At 43.0% G+C, this 19,716-nt stretch overlaps 2 protein-coding genes across 3 annotated transcripts; both read left to right on the forward strand.

Annotated features, from left to right (window-relative positions):
• The first annotated feature begins 3,864 nt into the window (after nt 1-3,864).
• Nucleotides 3,865-13,692, forward strand: EIF5A2 (eukaryotic translation initiation factor 5A2). Of its 2 annotated transcripts, none has more exons than XM_081190697.1 (5): nt 3,865-4,060; nt 6,728-6,917; nt 8,286-8,390; nt 9,544-9,675; nt 10,637-13,692. In XM_081190697.1, the coding sequence occupies exons 2-5, from the start codon at nt 6,753-6,755 to the stop codon at nt 10,694-10,696; spliced, it is 462 nt and encodes a 153-aa protein (XP_081046823.1). In that variant the 5' UTR covers nt 3,865-4,060; nt 6,728-6,752; the 3' UTR covers nt 10,697-13,692. The 2 variants fall into 2 exon arrangements, with proteins under 2 accessions (XP_081046823.1, XP_081046822.1); XM_081190696.1 differs by lacking the exon at nt 3,865-4,060 and adding an exon at nt 4,188-4,567.
• A 1,074-nt stretch (nt 13,693-14,766) lies between these two features.
• On the forward strand, nt 14,767-19,415 carry RPL22L1 (ribosomal protein L22 like 1). The gene is made up of 4 exons (XM_081192304.1): nt 14,767-14,832; nt 16,569-16,661; nt 17,738-17,859; nt 19,080-19,415. The coding sequence occupies exons 1-4, from the start codon at nt 14,824-14,826 to the stop codon at nt 19,222-19,224; spliced, it is 369 nt and encodes a 122-aa protein (XP_081048430.1). The 5' UTR covers nt 14,767-14,823; the 3' UTR covers nt 19,225-19,415.
• The last annotated feature ends 301 nt before the right edge of the window (nt 19,416-19,716 follow it).

The raw sequence follows: 19,716 nt of genomic DNA on the forward strand, positions 1-19,716 counted from the left end.
CCTTCTGTGATGTATGCATAATGTTTCTGGGTGTGGTCTGGATCTAGAGGATGGGAATTTCAAAAGTCTTTATAAGGCCTTGCACGCCATTTTTGTGGGTCCTCTTCCTCTCCTGCGTGTGAGGGGAGTACCCTGTTGCAACAGATCAACTAGCTGCTTTGCTTCTCAATATTCTCTGGTTGGCCTCTGTTATTTTCTCCTACCAATAGGGAACCTATGTAAGGACTCTATATGGGCTCTTGGATACCCCATAAGGGAAAAGGGCATATTTTTATTTACAACACTTCAGACAGTCTTTCCCATCTCTACCTGGAGATGGTGTTGATTGGACCTGGGACCTTCCACATACAAAGCAGATGCTGTACCACTAAGCTGTGGTCCTTCCTCAGATTAATACATGGGATTGCTCCTGGATTCAACATTGTCATGGAAGGCTCAGGCAGTCTCAGAGGCTAAGAGTGCCCTTTTTCCAGCTCTAGCTGGTTCACCAGCTACGGTCTCTTTCTGAGAGAGACAACTTGGCTGCTGTGCTCCATATTTCCAACTTCCAGACTGGATTACTGCAATGTGCCCTTTGTGGGGCTGCCCTCGAAAATGACTTGGAAATGGCAGCAGCCAGAGTACTGGCTGGGGTTCCCTCCAGATCTCATATAACCCATTTTAAAACAGCTGCACTGGTTGCTAATTAGTTTCTGGGTCTAATTTAAGGTACACACCTTAGTCTTTAAAGTCCTAAATAACCCACTGTCTCCTTCTTTATAGGCCCTCTCAGGTATTAAGACTAGGGAAAGGGGCTACATAGAAAAAGCAAGTACTCAGTTCTCAAAATATTCAGTTTCTAGAATAAAAAGTCATTTTTATGCAGCCTTGGTTAGATTTTGTTTTGCTTTTTCCCAGGGTGTTGAACTGCTGAACTAGTAGCAGAAAACCCAAGATTCCAACCATTAATTTCTGTATTTTGAAGTGGAACAGACATTTTTCATTTCACTGTCCCTTTGAGGCTTTTGTGAAGTTTGAATGGCTTGTTTTGTAATCTAATTAAGCATCTGCACAAACTACTTGCTTACATCCAGCACTGCTGAACATTAGTTGGCTGAAATAAAAGGTTATTGCCTCAATTACTTTGCATTTTCAGTTCTAAACGACCTTCTCTGTTGTTTCAAAATCACCAGCACCATCTGCTGAAGGAAATCGTGAAATACACGCCCCCACAAGATTGTAATTCTGGCAACTGCAAACCAGTTCCTCTGAGGGGTTTAATTCACTTCAGTTTCCAGCAGGTTTTGAGCAAACTATGAAGATGGGAAACCTTTCTTTTGTTTGCTCTAATCACTAATGAATTTCCCTTTTGAAAAGAATTAAGGTTCTTTTAAGAGGACTCATAAATGTGACATGCATGTAATAGGAAAAGCTCTCAGGTAATGTTCCTCAATGGAAAGCTTCAATACTTTTAGAAATACAGTACCCCTAGAGTTGTTAGGGTCCCAGCAGAGCTGTGCAAATCCGCCTGCAGTCCTAAACAGATTGAGACTGCATATACAGTGGTACCTCGTGTTACATACGCTTCAGGTTACAGACGCTTCAGGTTACAGACTCCGCTAACCCAGAAATAGTACCTCGGGTTAAGAACTCTGCTTCAGGATGAGAACAGAAATTGTGCTCTGGCGGCGGAAGGCCCCATTAGCTAAAGTGGTGCTTCAGGTTAAGAACAGTTTCAGGTTAAGAATGGACCTCCGGAACGAATTAAGTACTTAACCCGAGGTACCACTGTACACCACACACTTACAAGCACATTTGAAGCAAAGAAAAACCTGGAAACTGTATTTTACCTATAATAGAGCTTGACAAATTGCACTTCCCAGGATTCTCTCTCTGGGGGGTGGGGGGATTCCTGCTTTTAATATACGGTGTGTATGCAGCCCTACAATCATAGGAAGGAACTTGGAAATCTATGAACTAGCTCATGTCAGGATCTGTAATGCAGGATGCAACTATAGCAGCCTTCCCCAGCCTGGTGTTCCTTCTGAAATGATGAAGCTGAGCTCCAAGACATCTTAGAGGTCACAAGGTTGGGGAAGAGTGCCTTAAGGAGTTGGAGTCCTCTGCAACACATATCCTAGGACCTAGGCTTATTTCAGGCTTAAAATGTGGCTTGGAAGTCAGGGCTGGGGTACCTGTGGCTCTCCAGATGTTTTGCACCACAGTTCCCACCAGCCCTAAACAGGATAGCCAATGGTCAAGAAAACCTATAGTTCAGCAACTATTTATTTGTCATGAACTTATAAACTGCACTGTCATAAAACTATAAGCAAGGATATATCAACAAGAATAAAATCAACAAAAGATGCATAAAAACATCAAATGCACAGTGAGTCAGACTCTTGCATTACCCAAGGGGCTCACTGTCCACATTATCTTCTTCTTCACCACTCATTGTCTGCCACCCCCCTGAGGAGAAAAGACAATCAACATTCCCAGTGGGCTTCACTGACCTAAATTCCCCTTTTAAGTTTCAACTCAGTGGAGCCTGGTGCAGCCCAGCACTTGACTCACACCCCCTTGTTTTTTTAAATGGAGACCTTCCTAATCTAACTGATTGCAGGAGTAATTGGGGGAGCCAACAAGGGGTATAAGACAGACTTCTGAGGGAGCCTGTTGTGCGAGGTAAACACTTAAGCAGACAGGCAAGCTAAGCACCTGTGCAAATTAAGTAACCACTATATTTCTTTTGAGTACGGAGATAGAGAGATGTTAAGTTTTATCTGTTTAAAGCATGTTTAGCCTGCTCTTTAGTCGACTCACACTCCAAGCATGGCTTGCAAAAATAAATAGTAAGGGAGTCCCTGCCCTAAAGGTTTTATGAAAGGCATGACACACAAGGAAAATAGGATAGGGGGGAAGGAGCAAGCTTAGGCACCAGTTCTTATAAGTGATTAACTTGTGGATATGTTCTGTAACGCTTTTAGCCTAATTTTATAGAGTTAATTGAAAAAGAAACACCAGCCCACTTTCTGCCGACGGTTTACAATGGAGTTGGTTAATCCCAGAATCAACCGCCAAAGTCTTTGTCCTAGTGGAATCCGTTCAAGCAGAGGCGGCCTCTGGCCAGGCACCCACAAAGTTTATGGGCACTGCTATTCAAATGGTGCCTTGTGATCGATTATGCAATATTTTATTCAAGTTGGCACTCTACCTCTGACCCAAGAGTTGGCGCGTGCGTGGATAACTATTATTAAATTTCTCTGCCGCTCTTCATCCGAGGATCACAGAGCAGTTTAGAATATAAAAACACAAAAATATATAACATAGCAACAAAATTACATAACATAGTGGGGTGTTTTTCTAACACTATTAAGACCCCTGAGCTAGATTAATGTCCCCAAACGTCATGGTATGTGCCAACCTACTGACACTACACAAAGCTTCTTAAGCACCCCCTAACCATTTTCGTATGAAAAAAAGATGGGGTGCTGCTGCTCTCCCAATCCACTAACTACCAGCCCGCTTCAACACAATGCTGCGCGCGGCAAGAGCCCAGGCTTTCTGATCCAAGCCGCTTTCCGTACCGCTTCCGGGCAAAGCCGAGCACATGCTACGAAGCGCCCACACGTGTACGAAAAGTCCTGGCTTAGCCGCGAGTTGGCGCAAGCAGATGACGATCACAGACGCCGTAAAAGTGTAGACGTCCAGGATGTGGAGGGAGGCGGGGGCGGCGCCGGCCTGGAGGCAAAAGCTGTCACGTGGCGTAGAGACCGGCGCGCAGGTCCGGGCTCGCGCCTTGCGGGGGTTGGGCGATAAAGCGGCCAATGGCGAAGGAGAATAACCTGTACCGATGTGGGCGGGGCTGAGGGGATTTTCTTCCTCCCTCCTTTAAATTTGGAACGTACGGCGCGCGCTCCCTTCACGCCTAGGGGGATTCCCCCCTCCCCTTCCCGCTCTCTCTCTCTCTCTCCCCCTCCCTCCTTTTCTCCACCCACACGCCTCCCTGCCTCCCTTTACGGCTGCTCTGCGCGTGCGCGTTGCTGCGACGCTCTTCCAGTCTTTCCCTGCGCCGTGGGAGGTAAGTGCTGGCTCCTGACGCGGGTGCGTGCGGCGCCCCCTCCCCCCCACTTCTTAGTCCCTCCGCTCAGCCGTTGGAGCCGTTGGCGGGCCGCTTGGAATCCTCTCAGGCCAACGGCGAACCGGGCCGGACTGGTCTGGTGCAGAGCCGGCTCCGAGGCGGCCGGCGCCTTCCCCTCAGGCTTCTCCCCGGCGCCGCCTGCTCTTCCCACGAGGCGGCCATGCGGGGCGCCTCCCTCCGCGGGAGCTGGGGGGACTCGGGGCTGAGGAGATGGAGGAATCGCCGGGCGGGGGCTTGAATTTCCCAGGCCAGCGGATCGTTTCCTCAGCTCTGTTTCTCTCATTACCCGCTCTGTGAGGAAAGCCATGTTTAAATTTGCCTGCTGACTGCCCCCCCCCCCGCATAATAACGGTGTATGCCGCGGGGAAGCTGCGGTGCCCTCCGTAGAGTCGGATGGGGTCCCCAAGGGTCATCCATCCCAACCCCTTTGCCGTGCAGGATAGCCAGGTAGATAGCGTTGGGCCCACACCACCTCGTATCACACACCCCTCCCCGACCGACCTGGTTAGGAGCTGTTCGGAGTCCAAAGAATATCGGGAGGGGGGGTCGCAGCTTCCCCACCCATGATGGCCTTTTCGCTTCTTGGTCACGAGTGTTTAGAATTGCCCAAGAAGGAAAGGCAGCCATGTTGGTCCCCAAGAAAACTGCTAGAATTCATAGTAGTCGTCGTCTTTGGCGATCACTCGTAGCTGAGTAACATTGTCTTCCATAAACACGGTTTTAACAGCGAGTCCGTACGTGACTGTGGATGCCAAGTCTGGGGCCATCTCCATTAGGACTAACCAAGATGAGAAAACGCCCTAATAAAGATACTGCCCTATTGCGGATTTTGGAATGTGTTTTGGGGATTTAACAGGTAGAGGAGCTCATTTGGCCATTGTTTTCCCACACTGGTTTCCCCTTTTGGTGGCTGGGTAGGTCAAAACGTGGCCCTGTGTGCTCAATGTGTGTGAGAGAGAGTAAGAAAGTGCACACCTACTAAGCTTCCTTGTTCCTCTTAAGAATTGATGTGTAGGCTCTGTCCAAAGGTCGTCTAGTCAAATCTTCCCATACCTAGTACACCATCCCCCTCTGTTGAGCAATAGTGGGCACCCAGATACCTTTAAGATGCTCACAACCGCTTCCTGAGAGCAATCCCGTTTGTCATGCAGGGTAAAATAAGCTCTGTATCTGTTCAAATTCCATTCTCCTGTGAGAGTTTTAGTGATGCAGCAGCCCCATCTGCTTTTGCTTCAGCTGCTTAACGCCTATCTGCTGCATTCCCTACCAGTCATGGTACACCCTTACAGCTTTTAGACAGTGATGAAACAGGTCCCTGAGATCACTAAATGATAAGTAGACTTGCTTTGGCTGCCAGAATTGTGAACCACCACAAAATGCCTACTGTAAGCACCCTATATTAGTTATCCCTTTGCTCTTTCACATCACCTCTCCTCATGCATTTCATTTCTGGCTTGAGGGTAACTGCTGTGATTGTAATATCATGAAATGGCTGTAGTTGTTGCCAAAAAGGCACTTCTGAGAGATGCGATTCTTCATGCTGCTGCAACCATCCTGTAATAAGAAGCCCCATTTCCTGGTAATTGCTCAGTTGTATACTACACCATACAATCAGTGTGTGTGGGAAACATGCTACAGTTATAATTGCTGTGGTGTGTAAGGGTAAAGGGACCCCTGACCATTAGGTCCAGTTGCGGATGACTCTGGGGTTGCGGTGCTCATCTTGCTTTATTGGCCAAGGGAGCCGGTGTACAGCTTTCCAGGTCATGTGGCCAGCATGTTTAAGCCGTTTCTGGTGAACCAGAACAGCGCACGGAAACACCGTTTACCTTCCCGCCAGAGCGGTACCTATTTACCTACTTGCACTTCATGCTTTCGAACTGCTAGGTTGGCAGGAGCAGGGACTGAGCAACAGGAGCTCACACCGTCGTGGGGATTCAAACCGCCGACCTGATCGGCAAGCCCTAGGCTCTCTGGTTTAACCCACAGAGCCTGTAGCTCTCACCAAATAGGAGCTGGCATTTGGCAGCAAAATACTGTTCATGTTTGAGTCAAGTGTGGGACAGTAGCACTTAATCTTCAATAATCCCCCAAAATTCTATTCCACAGCTTCAGAAACCAAATTTATAAATCTATTGTTCCAGTTTATAAATCTTGTAAAATTTGCATTTCTTATAAATCTTGTAATTGTAATTTTACATTCCTTGTTACCATTTTCTCCTGCAACTTTTCTCTTCCTACTCTCCCCGTGCCCTGGCTGAGCCATAACATGGCAGTTGGGACCCCTGAGAGTAAAATATTGCCCTTCCCATCCCATATTGCAGTCTTGAGCTAGCATTTTTAGGATGTGTACTCAGTGACCACAGGGGACAGCTATTCCATTTCACAATGCTGTCGTACTTGCAGTGAAGGTGGAGATTGTTGATATGTTCAGTGCTGGACTGAGTATAGTACTTTATGTAACATGGTTCATTATATTCGAAGTATGGTATATAAGTGAGAGATTTGTGTTCATTTGCATATCTATTTATAACTCTATTAAAGATACAAATACTTTATTATGTAACTGCTGCATGAAATAACGGGATTTATTTTTAAATTTTATAGTATTTGCCAGAACACACTACATACTATGGCTGATGAAGTTGATTTTACCACTGGAGATGCTGGTGCTTCTGCCACCTACCCTATGCAGTGTTCTGCACTCCGCAAAAATGGCTTTGTGGTGCTGAAGGGACGTCCCTGCAAGATTGTAGAAATGTCAACTTCGAAGACTGGCAAGCATGGTCATGCAAAGGTATTTGCTTGGTAGAGCTGTCTTGAGTTTTACTTTTGTTCTGGTATGCCAACATTGCTCTTCAATGAATATTAGTTTACTGATATTAAACATTAACATCGGATTTGCCAGGTGCATGGCCCAGTCTTACTTAACTTGCCACTATCTGTCCTTTTCTTGTAGTGCAAGTCTAGCTGGCTGTCCTAGTATAAGGTTTCTGACTTGGGTGGCATTCTCTGCTAGGGGAGAACATGGAAAATGAGTCCCCCAATATAGTGCACACTGTTTTTTAGTAAATTTGCAACCTCTCTTATTTAGAGAGGTGGTCTGAATTGTGTATCTGATTCCAAGTGGTACACTGGTTCAATTCAGACATTGCATTCTTATTCTCCAAATCATGGTTTGGAGGATTACAAACATCCTGGAAGCTCATATGCTCCTCTCTAGTTTTGCATCACAAATGGAGGGAATCCGATGGTGAGGGTGAGAAGGGAATCAGTACAGATCTGCAGCACAACATGGTCCTCCCGGGTTTGGAACATGCCAGGATTAAGCTTGTGAATTTAAGTCAGAAAATTGAGGTAGCTTGAGTTACTCAAGCCTCTCTTTTGGAGCTTGTGTAATTTGTATCTAAGCACATGATTAAGTTCAGAACTGTCGCCATAAGCAAATATGATCTTGATAGTTCTTCAGTAAGATATCTCCTTGGTAGAAGGATTCTTAAAGGTGATGGGCATGCATAGGTGACTTGAATCTAGGCAGTTAGCATAGAAGTTACATCCAAACATCAATTTAAATGCTAACTTTTGGTTTGTTGTTGTTGTTTAGTCGTTTGTTTAGTCGTTTGTTGTTGTTTAGTCGTTAACTTTTGGTTACAGAAAACTATATGTCTCAGAATTCTAAGCTATTTGTGGAGATGGGTAAATCATTCATGACTTTTCTCTCCTGAAGTAAGATACTGTACTGTATAGGCTAGCCCAGCCTTTCTCAACCTTGGGTCCCCAGATGTTGTTGGACAACAACTCCCATCATACCTGACCACTGGTCCTGCTACCTGGGATGATGGGAGTTGTAGTTATGTGGAGACAACTCTTCCCAAAGCTCAGTGCCTCCTTAACTGGTTTTGGGTCAAATGTTGCTGAGGGCTGCCAAAAACGGCTTTGAGGGTCGCATGCAGGATTCATGCCGTGTGTTTCACTGTCTTGTTCTAGTCAACGATAGACTGAAATTTGAGTATCATTATATGTGGCTTTTCTTTAGAGAACTGTTCCAGCTTTAGTCTCTGGGTGATGCACACGGCTTTCTATCTCCCCCCACCTACCCCAAACTTTGTTCTTGGAACATACTGTTCTTGGTAGCCTAAATATATGTGCATGAACATTCTCCTAGGTCCACCTAGTTGGCATTGATGTGTTCACTGGCAAAAAATATGAAGATATTTGTCCTTCCACTCACAACATGGATGTTCCTAACATCAAGAGGAATGATTATCAAGTAAGTCTACATTTTAATCTATACAAATAGAAAGTCCCTTCTGGGCATAGCCTGATATCCTATGAAAAGACTATGCTTCCTTAATTAAAATTCCACGCCTTAAATTACTTAGCCTTCCAAAGGACCCATCAAAATGAGCTGGGTTTTGTAATCTCGTGCCTCTGACATTTCATTTCCAGTCAAATACTTAACCCTTGGTGCAACCCCTGGACAACATAAAATGCCATCATTAGAGGGAGTGGAGAGATTATTACAAATGCCATCTAATCATTATGAATTGATTTTGTAGGATGGGGGCCACCTTGAACATGCTAATAGAAAAGATGGGATACACATACACTTAATAAAACATGTGGCCCTAAATATTCCCCTTGTGTCCAGACTAAGATGAATTGTTTCTGTCAGACTAAAAATTTTGTGCAATTTTGTTGTGCAGTTCCTTGCTTTGATGTATATGTTTAAATACAGAGCATAGTGTAGGTTAGTAGAACTATCTTCAGGTACTTTGCAGTACTATGAAATACCTCATGCTGGGTTAATATGGTAGGAATTTCTTAAATAGGCTTTGCTATAAAATATTCAGGAATATTTGAAGCAAATTACATTTGCAGAACATCTGCCAATAGCAATATTAGGAGCCACATATAAAATTACTTGGCAGTTTTAGATCATCTTACTATATTTTTCAGTTTCAAAGCTGCTTTTGCTAGAAAGTGCTACTGAATACAGCATTTTTAGCTTTATCCCTTTAGTGACTAAAGCTGTGATTCACACTGAATAGATCCTGAGCTAAAAATGGTTGAAACTGGGTTCTGTGTATTGGAAATGTGCAAGGTTGTTCTTCTGTAGCAGTGGTTCTCAAACGGTGTGGTGTGCCACATTGATATAGCAGGAGACAATGGCAAGTGTGGCAGAAAGATTCCAGGACAGTCAATAAATATAATATGTGAATGATTCATATTCTCATTCACATTGTTTTATACATTTTTATTCTGAAAGTGTGGTCCAGAGAAAAAAGTTTTGAAAACCACTGGTCTATAGCAATCAGAAGCAAAATGCTAAGTTCAGAAAGCAACGCCCATATGTCAATACTTTTGATTGAACTTCATTCAATTATGAATAAAATTGAATTGGAATTGTTAATTTCTTGCAGCTGATCTGTATACAGGATGGATATCTCTCTTTGCTGACAGAAAGTGGTGAAGTTCGTGAGGATCTGAAGGTGCCAGAAGGTGAACTAGGCAAAGAAATAGAGGGGAAATATAATGCAGGCGAAGATTTCCAGGTAAAATCTCAGAGGTTTGAAAAAGTCTGGGGTTTTATTTTTCTTTTGACACCCAAGTTACCTTGAAAGTACTTTATTGCTGCTAACGGTTGATCTAAAATAACTTCCTGGGCCTTATTTTAATGGGGAGAAAAGAAAGGGGGATAAAGTGGAATTAGTTTTCTATTCTGAAATAATAAGTGGCTTATCTCTTGTAATTGCAGTTGGTTTTTTCTTTATTCATATTATTTATTATACTTTTTAATTGCTTACTAACTGAAGGTCTCCAAGCAACTTGCAACACATTTAAAATAGAAATACATTATACCTTAAAAGCAGAACGTATCGGCCATGGGAAGCTTTGGCATCACACTAGTAACAAAAACCAACATGTAAATCTAGTGGTTCCTAAGTAGCTAAGTACTGTAGACTACCTGTTTTTCAAAAGCCAAGCCATGGTCCCCCTACTTTTGAAAATGTAATATTTGTTACGTCAATGGTGACACCATACCCCCCAAAATGTCCCAGCTCAACTGTGGTGTGCGTCTTCTGGACCACACTCCTACACAAGAGCATAGCCCTAAAAAAAATGAGATGTCCCGAGCAGTTGATGAGCCATGGACCCCCTGGATAGGTTATGCAGACCTCCAATTGGGAACCACTGTCTCATTTTGTAAAAAACCTAGTGCCAAAATAATTACATGGAAATGATATCAGTGTCCTCCTAAACTTAGATGATCAGGATAAGTTAAAATTCTATTCCTCAGCTTGTCTTTATTATAAATACTCCTTCCTATTTTTCAGCTGAACTCAAGCTATTGTTATGTTAGATTAGCTTAATTATGTGCTTTGTGATTAGCTTTTTGCTGGGAGGTTGACTAAAATTGGAATACTGGTGCTAGAACTATTGCCATCACAACACTTGTTGTAAATGTAATAGCTGTTTTGTGTATCCTAATAATGCTTTTTCTCTCTCCTTTAGGTATCAGTCATGTGTGCAATGAGTGAAGAATGTGCTGTAGCCATAAAACCTTGCAAATAGGACCATCTGGATTTGAGCAGCTGCTCATATCTCAGCAACTGCAGATTTCTTATTTTAGTTCTAATTATCACCAAAGCTATAACCTTCACTAGCAACCTCGTGTCTTTGCTTGAAAATAGTGCTGGCTAATGTTGCAAGCCATTTGGCAATATTAAAATTGCTGAAGTTCAAGTGCTTACAGGAATGGCAAGGCAGTCAAAACTGTCATTTTAGATCATGAGGTATTAACTAGTATGCTTTGCTCGAATGAGACTGTATAGCAGTGCCAATACCAAGGTAGTACTAAGTTTGGGTTTAAGTAAGAATAGTGTTTAAATACAACATTTTAAACAAATGCGAATAACCACTTTTATCTTAAAATATGGTGAAATGTGGCTTGCACTGAACTGTGAATAGTCATTGAGCTGGAGACAAGGGAACTCATGTGATCAAAATGCCAGTGCTGATGGCCATGTACAACAAACTTATATCTGTAGTCTTGCTGGCTGGCTCACTCTTAACATGTCACCATTTGCCTGTGATGCAAACATCCAGAATATTGGATGCTTTCATACTCTGGTTAATAGTGCACAAAAGCTTGGGGTGGGAGGGAGGGAGAGGAGATTCACTAGAGGCCTTTGATTTCAACATGGAGTTCAGCCACTCTTCTAGTTTAAAAGAAGGGAATGCCTCAAGTGTTTCAGTATTAGGCATATTTGTTTTTGATTTTAACTCTTTAGTTTTGTAGCACAAATAGACTTTTTGACTTTTTATTAATGGATCAAAAGTGCACATACTAGCTTGTATAAAGGCTTATTATGAGCCTGGTTTCACGCAAATGAAATTAGGTCATGGGTTGTACAGTCCCAAAAAGAACTATGACAGAGTGCTCTATCAAGTACAAGAACTTCAGTGCTGTGTTAAAGGGTCACACTGACTCACAATCTACTTGTACAAGATTTGATTACACTGAACAGGCAAATGCCTAATCGCTAATAGACAATTTGTCTACATGACCTTCAACTTTGTAAGATCATGCTTCTGCTTCATTAGCATTTTGCGGGACACCAACTTAACTTAAATTTGCCTTAAATATTGGTAGCAACTGACTAACTTGAACTAGTGACTGGGTTCTTAAAACGTGCTTAGTTCATTACTGGCAGCTTTTTGTGTGCATAGGAAACAGGATTTTGAGCTTCAATTAGGAATATGATTGCCCTTTAATCAGTGAAGTTAGTTAGACAACAGGTGTAAATGAACTGCATCAGGGTCTAGTGGTAGGCTCTATATTATAAGTATCTATGCAGAAAAGGGGCACAACGCAGATTGATTTGGCAATAAACACTCGAACAAAGCACAGTCTTGATGTGGTAGTAAATAACTACATATTTCAAGATCTAGGGCTACTGGAAAGCTGAAGGATTTTAGCATATTTAGTCTAATCATGTGAGTGTTCCTAGATAGTTGATTCTCAATAGTCATGGTTTGAATGAGAAGTCCCAGTTTGAAACATGGACTCAGCTAGTATCATTAGTCATGAATGTGAACAGTTTTGAGAAGTAAACTGGTGTCATAGTATCTGAAGAGTCCTACTAACATCTTAACTGCTTGCATCATCTTAAGGACGTATGCAACTAAAATGTGTAGAGGCAGGTGGCTTTTGGAAATGTGTTACTGAAGTGTCCTCTTATACTTCGGAAAACATACTGTCTTAATTTCAACTTGACTTTTAGCAATCTGGAACCACAGAATATCTAGACTAGATGGGGAATCTGCTAAGTAGATCTGTATGGCACTCTTTTGCATACAGGTTTTGCAATGTCATTTCACCAGTAAAAACTACAGTATTTACAATAAGACAATAGCAAAGCCATTTCATTAGTAGAGAGCAGTCTCTACAAACCCACCAGGTTTACAATAAACTAACTTTGCTAATAAAAGCTTAATACTGTATCTTTCAGGTTCTTTAAGCTATTTCAGGGTAATCATGTTTCTCTAAATTCACTTTTAAATGGTTTTTACTTCATAGTTGGAACAAACTGTATTTAGTTGGAGCAGGTGGAAGCTCTTCTAACAAGCTGTAAGCCAAAATTAAGGCTGTTGATATGAGCAACTCAGTCCTGCTGCTGTTCTGTAATGGTGCAAGCTTTCTTGTTTGGGTCCATTGATGTTTTGTTCAGTGTGCTGTAGGTTCTCTTGCCTCAGATGTTAGGAACTTCTTTTTTAAAACCCAACTTTACCTCTTGATGTGTTGTTGTGTCTTTGTTCAACAAAACCACTGCTAGTTGAGCCATGACTTGAATATACTCTTCTCAGGGCTGCTCTTGTGAAGAATTGAAAGAGCTTAAGTTGATTATTTTAACAAAGCTGCTTGAAAGTCTTACAGGGTTTTGTATTCCATAAATTTATAGCATGCCTATGATGCAAGTAGAATTCTAGTACATTGAACCTTAGTCTAACACAGTCAAACATTGTGACCAAGCTATTCTAGTGACTAGATGACATGTTTGACTGCAGTAAGCTTTAAGTATGGAAATGTTGGCTGTGTCTGGAAACTTTCATAGAACAAGCTGTGCTTAAACATTTTATTCTGTGTAAAGCATATGACTCTCATACATTATACTCACATTTCCACAGTACAACTCGGACAATGATCTCTGTGGCTTTTATTTACATTGTTTTATCTAGGTCTTGTAGTGAACGCTCATGATCAGTGACTGTTACATTAACATATAATTGTAAACAACGTGTGGGGAGAAGGGGTTTTTGTATTTGCCACATACGGTAGCTCAGACAAGTATGCAATATACCTACTGGCTAGCAAATGGATGCAGTGTTCATTGTACAGGAGTGACTTTTGACTTTAAAAGCAAAACTTGAAAGGTTTGTATTTTTTCTGCATTTCTGTAATAGCGTATTCATGTGTTAAGAGTTCTTGGCTTTTAACGACTGTTTTATTGAAAAGTTTGAATTATGATTTGGATCACAATGAGAATAAAGTTTGAACCTAAGTGCTACTCTTTTGACTTTTTTCCCTACAACTGCTAATAAATGCCTTGTATATGCACTTCCACAGATTATGAATTCTATAAGGACGTGACCCTACTGTAGTTTCCTTATTAAGCATACATCATTGATCACAATTTCACTTGAGAAGGCAGGCTGTAGATTGCCCAATAAAAACTGACCTGAGCAAATACATTTGCTTGAACAGCACAAAGGTGCCCAATATTTCTTCCATTGTAAAACAAGGTTTGGGGAGGACCTGACACCCAAAAGCTAGAACTGATTGTTAATATCTGCTGCATTGCGAAGAGGGGAGAGGTTTGGGGTTGGAAGGGGCTTCTTGAACCCCTGTAATGTAGTCCACTGTTACTTCAAAGGTGGGCAAAGAGATTTTTGGCCAGCTAGTATTTGGGGTCGTCATACATCCAGAATAGTTTCCCGGTGGAAATCAGTCAAAATATCCAAAATATTGTGTTAATTTAATTTGGTTTTGATTTCTTAATTGAAACATTAAAAAATTCCGGGTTTTCATTGTTTGAAATATGGTAACCCTAAATAGTACTTGTCTAATTGGGAAGCGCTTTTCCAAGAATAGCTTGCCTGCATAAAAATGCAGTGTGTGTGTGTGGTGGAGCCTTGTGGCATTTCCACACTCATAACAGACTACGGGTTCCAAAAATCCTACAGCGATTGTAGGGAACCTTGGGAAGAGGTGTCGCTCGGAGGTAGAGCCTCGCTCGGCATTCAGAAGGACTCCAGTCCCAAGCCTCTCCACCCGGGGCTGCGTATGCCCCCTCCCCAGTCTATTGCCCTGGGAAGCTGTTTCCGGTCGGTTCTTCCTCGCGCTCCTTGGGTTTCTTATTTCTATTGATTAAACTTGGAAAAAAACCCAAAATAAAGAAGCGCCGAGACACCAGGACCCGCCGGCCGGAATCTGTACCAGCCAGCTTCCGGTGTGCGCACGTTACCGGAAACGAGCGGGCGCGTGGCACCCGGAAGTATTATCCTTGATCCGAGCGTCAGCTCTCTTGCTTTATCCCTCGAGCGTGGTCCACGCTGCACGTCATTGCGTCACGGCGCGGATATCTATAAAAGCGCGGCCGCGATGCTTCCGCCCTCCCTTTCTCCATTGCCTAGCCAAGATGGCGCCGGTGAGTTTCTGAGCCGGGCGGGCTGTGGCGGGAGACACGCGCTGCGGGTGGGTTAAAGGAGGGCAGGAAGACTTCCCTGCTCCTTTCCGACACGCTAGTAAACCTTGCAGGTCTGTTGGGAGGCTGCTGTGTAGCTGTGACCCTAAACCCCCCCTTACCTGGGAGTAAGCCCGTTGCATTCAGTAGGATTGCCTGTCGTGTTTGGCACCCTGAATTCATGGGCGCCACACACGTTTTGCAAGATCACGTACATAATGCGAAATAAGGTCTGGAGGACTCTTGTGAAGAACTCTCTTAGCTCATTGCCAATTTTCTAAAGTACCTCATTCACGTCGTGGTGCTTTTCGGGCATGGGTTTCGTAATGCTCTCACGCAAAGGGAGATGTTGCTAGATTGCAATTTGAGGTCATTCTTGATCATTGGGCCCCGCTATCTGGGAGTCCAGCAACATCTGAAGGTCACTCAAGTTTGCTGCTCCAGCAAAAATGCATAGGACATCCATAAAGGGACATGGGAAATCTTGAAAAGCCCATAGATAAATAAATGTCAACTGGCAATAGTAAATGATGAGTGTCCCCAGTTCTTCATCTTGTGTATTACCACCACTTAACTTTAGGTATACAGGGGTACCTCAGATTAAGAACTTAATTCGTTCTGGAGGTCCATTCTTAACCTGAAACTGTTCTTAACCTGAAACACCACTTTAGCTAACGGGGCTTCCTGCTGCTGCTGCGCCGTCGCTGCACAATTTCTGTTCTCATCCTGAAGCAAAGTTCTTAACCTGAGGTACTGTTTCAGGGTTAGCAGAGTCTATAACCTGAAGCGTCTGTAACCCGAGGTACCACTGTACATCTTAACATTAGGTATACATCGGATGAAGGGGGGGGGAAGCCCAGTGCTATGATAACCACAAATGAAGGAATGACACTTAATCCTGGTCTTCCATAGCACTTAAGTCCAACCCCCCCCCCCGAGTTATTATTATTTATTAAATTTCTATAAACCCTTCATTGGAGGATCACAAAGTGGTTTACAATATAAAAATACATAGTAACAAAACCAATACGCCTCAAACCCCCCCCCCATTTAAAATACCATAGTGTTTAATTAGCAAAAATTCAAGGTGCTGTACATCGTTCTTCCTCTCATTGAATCCCCACAAGAACACTCAAAGGTAGGCTAGGCAAAGAGGTAGTTACTGGCCCAAGGTCACCTAGTTAGCTTCATGGCTGATTGAGGGTTTGAACTTAATCTCCCATATCCTAGTCTAGCATTCTAATCTCCATACCACACTGGCTCCTAAGACCCTTGACTGCCCTGATTGGACAGATTCTGCCACCTCACAGGTCCTGGATAAGGGCCCTTTGGATTCTAGTTGGTGCTTGTGGCAGAAACTGCTCTTGTTTGTTTGGCGCAAGGTCCTCCGTTATTTTAGTTTAAAATAGAGTAACAAAAAAAAATTGTCCCTAGCCCTTTGAGAGGAAAACAAAGTTAGCTATTAAAGAACTGTTAATTCTTATGCTTGGCTTGCACTGTAGTGAGGGTAGGTGATGAAATTTTCATTACTAATATATTTTCTGTGTTAAGTGAAAGTTACAGGATAAAGAATATTGGTTAAGTAGAGAAATATATTAAGGCATCTCTGATATATGAGGTATATATTTCCTCTTGACTATACTGATCGAATATAAGGATCATTTATACTAACTTCAGGGGCATGTTTGGTTTTCTTTTAGCAAAAGGACAAGAAACTGAAAAAATCAACTTGCAAGTATAGCCTTGACCTCACCCATCCTGTAGAAGATGGAATATTTGATTCAGGAAATTTTGTAAGTAGTTCTGCTGTTCACACTTCTTTGGTCATGTTTTAATGGCAACATACATTGAAACTTAAGGAAGGGGAAAAATTCAAATGCTTGAGGTTTCTTTTAAAGGAAATTAAGTCTATGCGTGTTTATAATAAAATTCATGATAAATAGTTGCCCTTTAGTCAAATCAGCCTATGGGTAAGAACTTGACTCCTACAACTGTAAATCATTCCCAGCCAATTAATCACATCCTGTTTTAATTCTTACTGCCTGCAATTACCTTTGCTTGTGCAGGGAGGTTTGGAGTTACAGACCTGGATGGGATAATTATTTAGCTTGGCTTAGTGACTATCTTAATCATAATCCAGATGGATTCCATACTAAATGTCTATCGTACCAATGTTTTGGTTTCTTAAAATAAATATATATAGAGAGACAGATATTGTATGTTATGGATTACCGTATTTTTCACCCCATAGGACGCACTGGCCCATATGACGCACCTAGCTTTTGGGGGGGGGAATAAAGGGGGGGAATGATTTCCCCCCCAGGTGCGGGGCGGGGGAAGCCTGAGCTTCCCCAGCCCCCAGAACAGGCTGCTATCCGCTAGCCGTGGGAGAGCTGCGCGACTTCGTGCAGCTCTCCCACGGCTAGCGGAGCGCTGCGCGAAGCCCAAAGCTTGGGGCGTGCTGAGCTCAGCGCGCCCCAAGCTTCTGGGTGCCAGCAAGGTCTCCGCTAGCCGTGGGAGAGCTGCGTCTCCCATGGCTAGCGGATAGCTTCCTGAAGCCTGGAGAGCGAGAGGGGTCGGTGCGTGCCGACCCCCCTCGCTCTCCAGGCTTCAGCGAAAGCCTGCATTTGCCCCATAAGACGCACACACATTTCCCCTTCATTTTTGGAGAGGAAAAAGTGCGTCCTATAGGGCGAAAAATACGGTACAATAATAGGAATATTTCTATTAATATTTCTATTCATTTTTCTTGATTCTTGCATGATTTATTTGCATTTTGTGACTGTAATAATGGATTGTCTGGCTAGGGTCACTTCCCTAGTTCCACATCTAGGGCACCATTCCCTAGTGTTGCATTTTTTTGTTTTAGGAACAGTTCCTGAAGGAAAAAGTTAAGGTCAATGGAAAAACTGGAAACTTGGGAAATGTAGTTCATATTGAACGCTTTAAAAACAAAATCACAGTGACATCTGAAAGGCAGTTCTCAAAAAGGTGGGTGTTCTTTATTTTGTGTGGTGGGCTTTTCTTTCTGATTTTAGCTCCAAACCTCAGGACACGTAGCAAGAATTGTAAACCAATTTAAAATGTGGCTTTAGTTGAAATTCCCCAGTTAAGCTAACCTGAAATAGTAGCATTTGAGGCTGTTCATTATCTCGTGTCTTTAGCATGTGTTTCTGTGCCAAACGCACACTTGACACCTGAAGACTATTCTCAGTTCTCTTCTGGAATATCAGCTTTTGAAAGAGAACTGGAAGGTGAAGTTGGGCTGTTTAATTTGCCCCATCTTCCTACAGTTGATTTCTTAACTAGTATATATTTGAAAGGAAGCTAATGGATTTCACTTGATTTCCAAATATGTGTTCTTAGGTTGTTGTTTTTTGTGGGAGAGCAGTGTAATATTTTGGCAATTCCTGGAGTGGCCTAGTTTTTGCCTACTCAATTGGTCACTTAGGATCATATTAAACTGTCCCATACCAAGTCAGACCATTTACCTTTTTTCAAAGAGGGCCAGATTTGATGCTTGAGGACCAACCAAAGTTGTTGAGCTTTAACCCCAAGCAATAAGCTGCCACAGGGGCCAAATTAGGCTCGCAGCACTCCAGGGTTTCAGAGACAGAAGCTCTCCCAGCCCTATCTAGAGATGCTGAGGGTTGAACTTAAGACCTTCTGTATAGGGGGCAGATTCTCTGAGCTATGGCCCTCATCCTTTGGTGAATTAAGTTCATCTTTTAAGATAGATTGCATTAATACGGAGATTCATTTCATCACATGTAATAGTATTTATACAGCACCTCAGGGATTCAGATTTTTTCATATAATTCTCAGCCTTTCAACAATCTTGTAAGGTGGGTCTGCTTGACCTCCTGGTTGTAAATGGGGCAGATAACAATAGTGGCTTGCCTAAGTCCATTCAGTGAGTTCATGACAAGCAACAAATTTCACCTGGGAACTTTCTGGTTCTGAGTTCAGTTCCCTATACATGTCTATTCAGAAGTAATCCCCATTGGGCACCATTAAAAATTCTCCCTTGTCTATAGAATTGCAGACTTAGGTGTTCTGCTAGACAGGCTACGTCTTGAGGGTCAGCTGCTCAACAAATAATCATTGTTGCTTTTGGCAGTCATCGACTGCTGTCATGTATCACGTCTTTGTAAACGCTTGTGATTAAATTACATCATACGCTTAAAATCACTTGGCCTTTTGTTTTAAAGGTACCTTAAGTATCTCACAAAGAAGTATCTCAAGAAGAACAATCTCCGTGACTGGCTGCGCGTGGTTGCGTCTGACAAGGAGACCTACGAACTGCGTTATTTCCAGATCAGCCATGATGACGAAGGGTCTGAAGCAGAGGAGTAGAATAAGCTTTTATGTGGAGCATTGTCTTCCCTGGTGCACAGCGTGTACACATGAATCATCTATTTATGAGAATGAAATCATTTATTACCAAAGAAAAATTGTACACTGACTTTACTTATAGATTGCTGTGGGCACCTGGGATCTGTTGTGTTTCAAAAGTTTCAATAAAGGAGCCTCCTGATAAATTATAATCTGCAGTTCTCTTGTGGACATGACATGAGGTTTTGCCTACCTCATGGGGGTTGATCTGGCTTGTGTGATGGAGACCTGGGTGCGCGAAGGGGAAACTGTTACCTTATGAGAGATGGCACCCCCGGGTTTCTCGGTCCTCCACCAGTCGCGGACTATGGGCCGGGGGTGTGTGGCATTATTAATCCGGGAAGATTGTTTCAGGGCTCTACCATCGCCATCGATCCCCGGCATTGAATGGGTTGGCCTAGTGTGGGGCTCCAAGGTGAGCTTGGCTGTCTGGCTGGTGTACCGGCCACCTAG

This window comes from Podarcis bocagei, assembly GCF_964188305.1.
Source record: "Podarcis bocagei genome assembly, chromosome: 4".
In the NCBI taxonomy this organism is placed as follows: domain Eukaryota; kingdom Metazoa; phylum Chordata; class Lepidosauria; order Squamata; family Lacertidae; genus Podarcis; species Podarcis bocagei.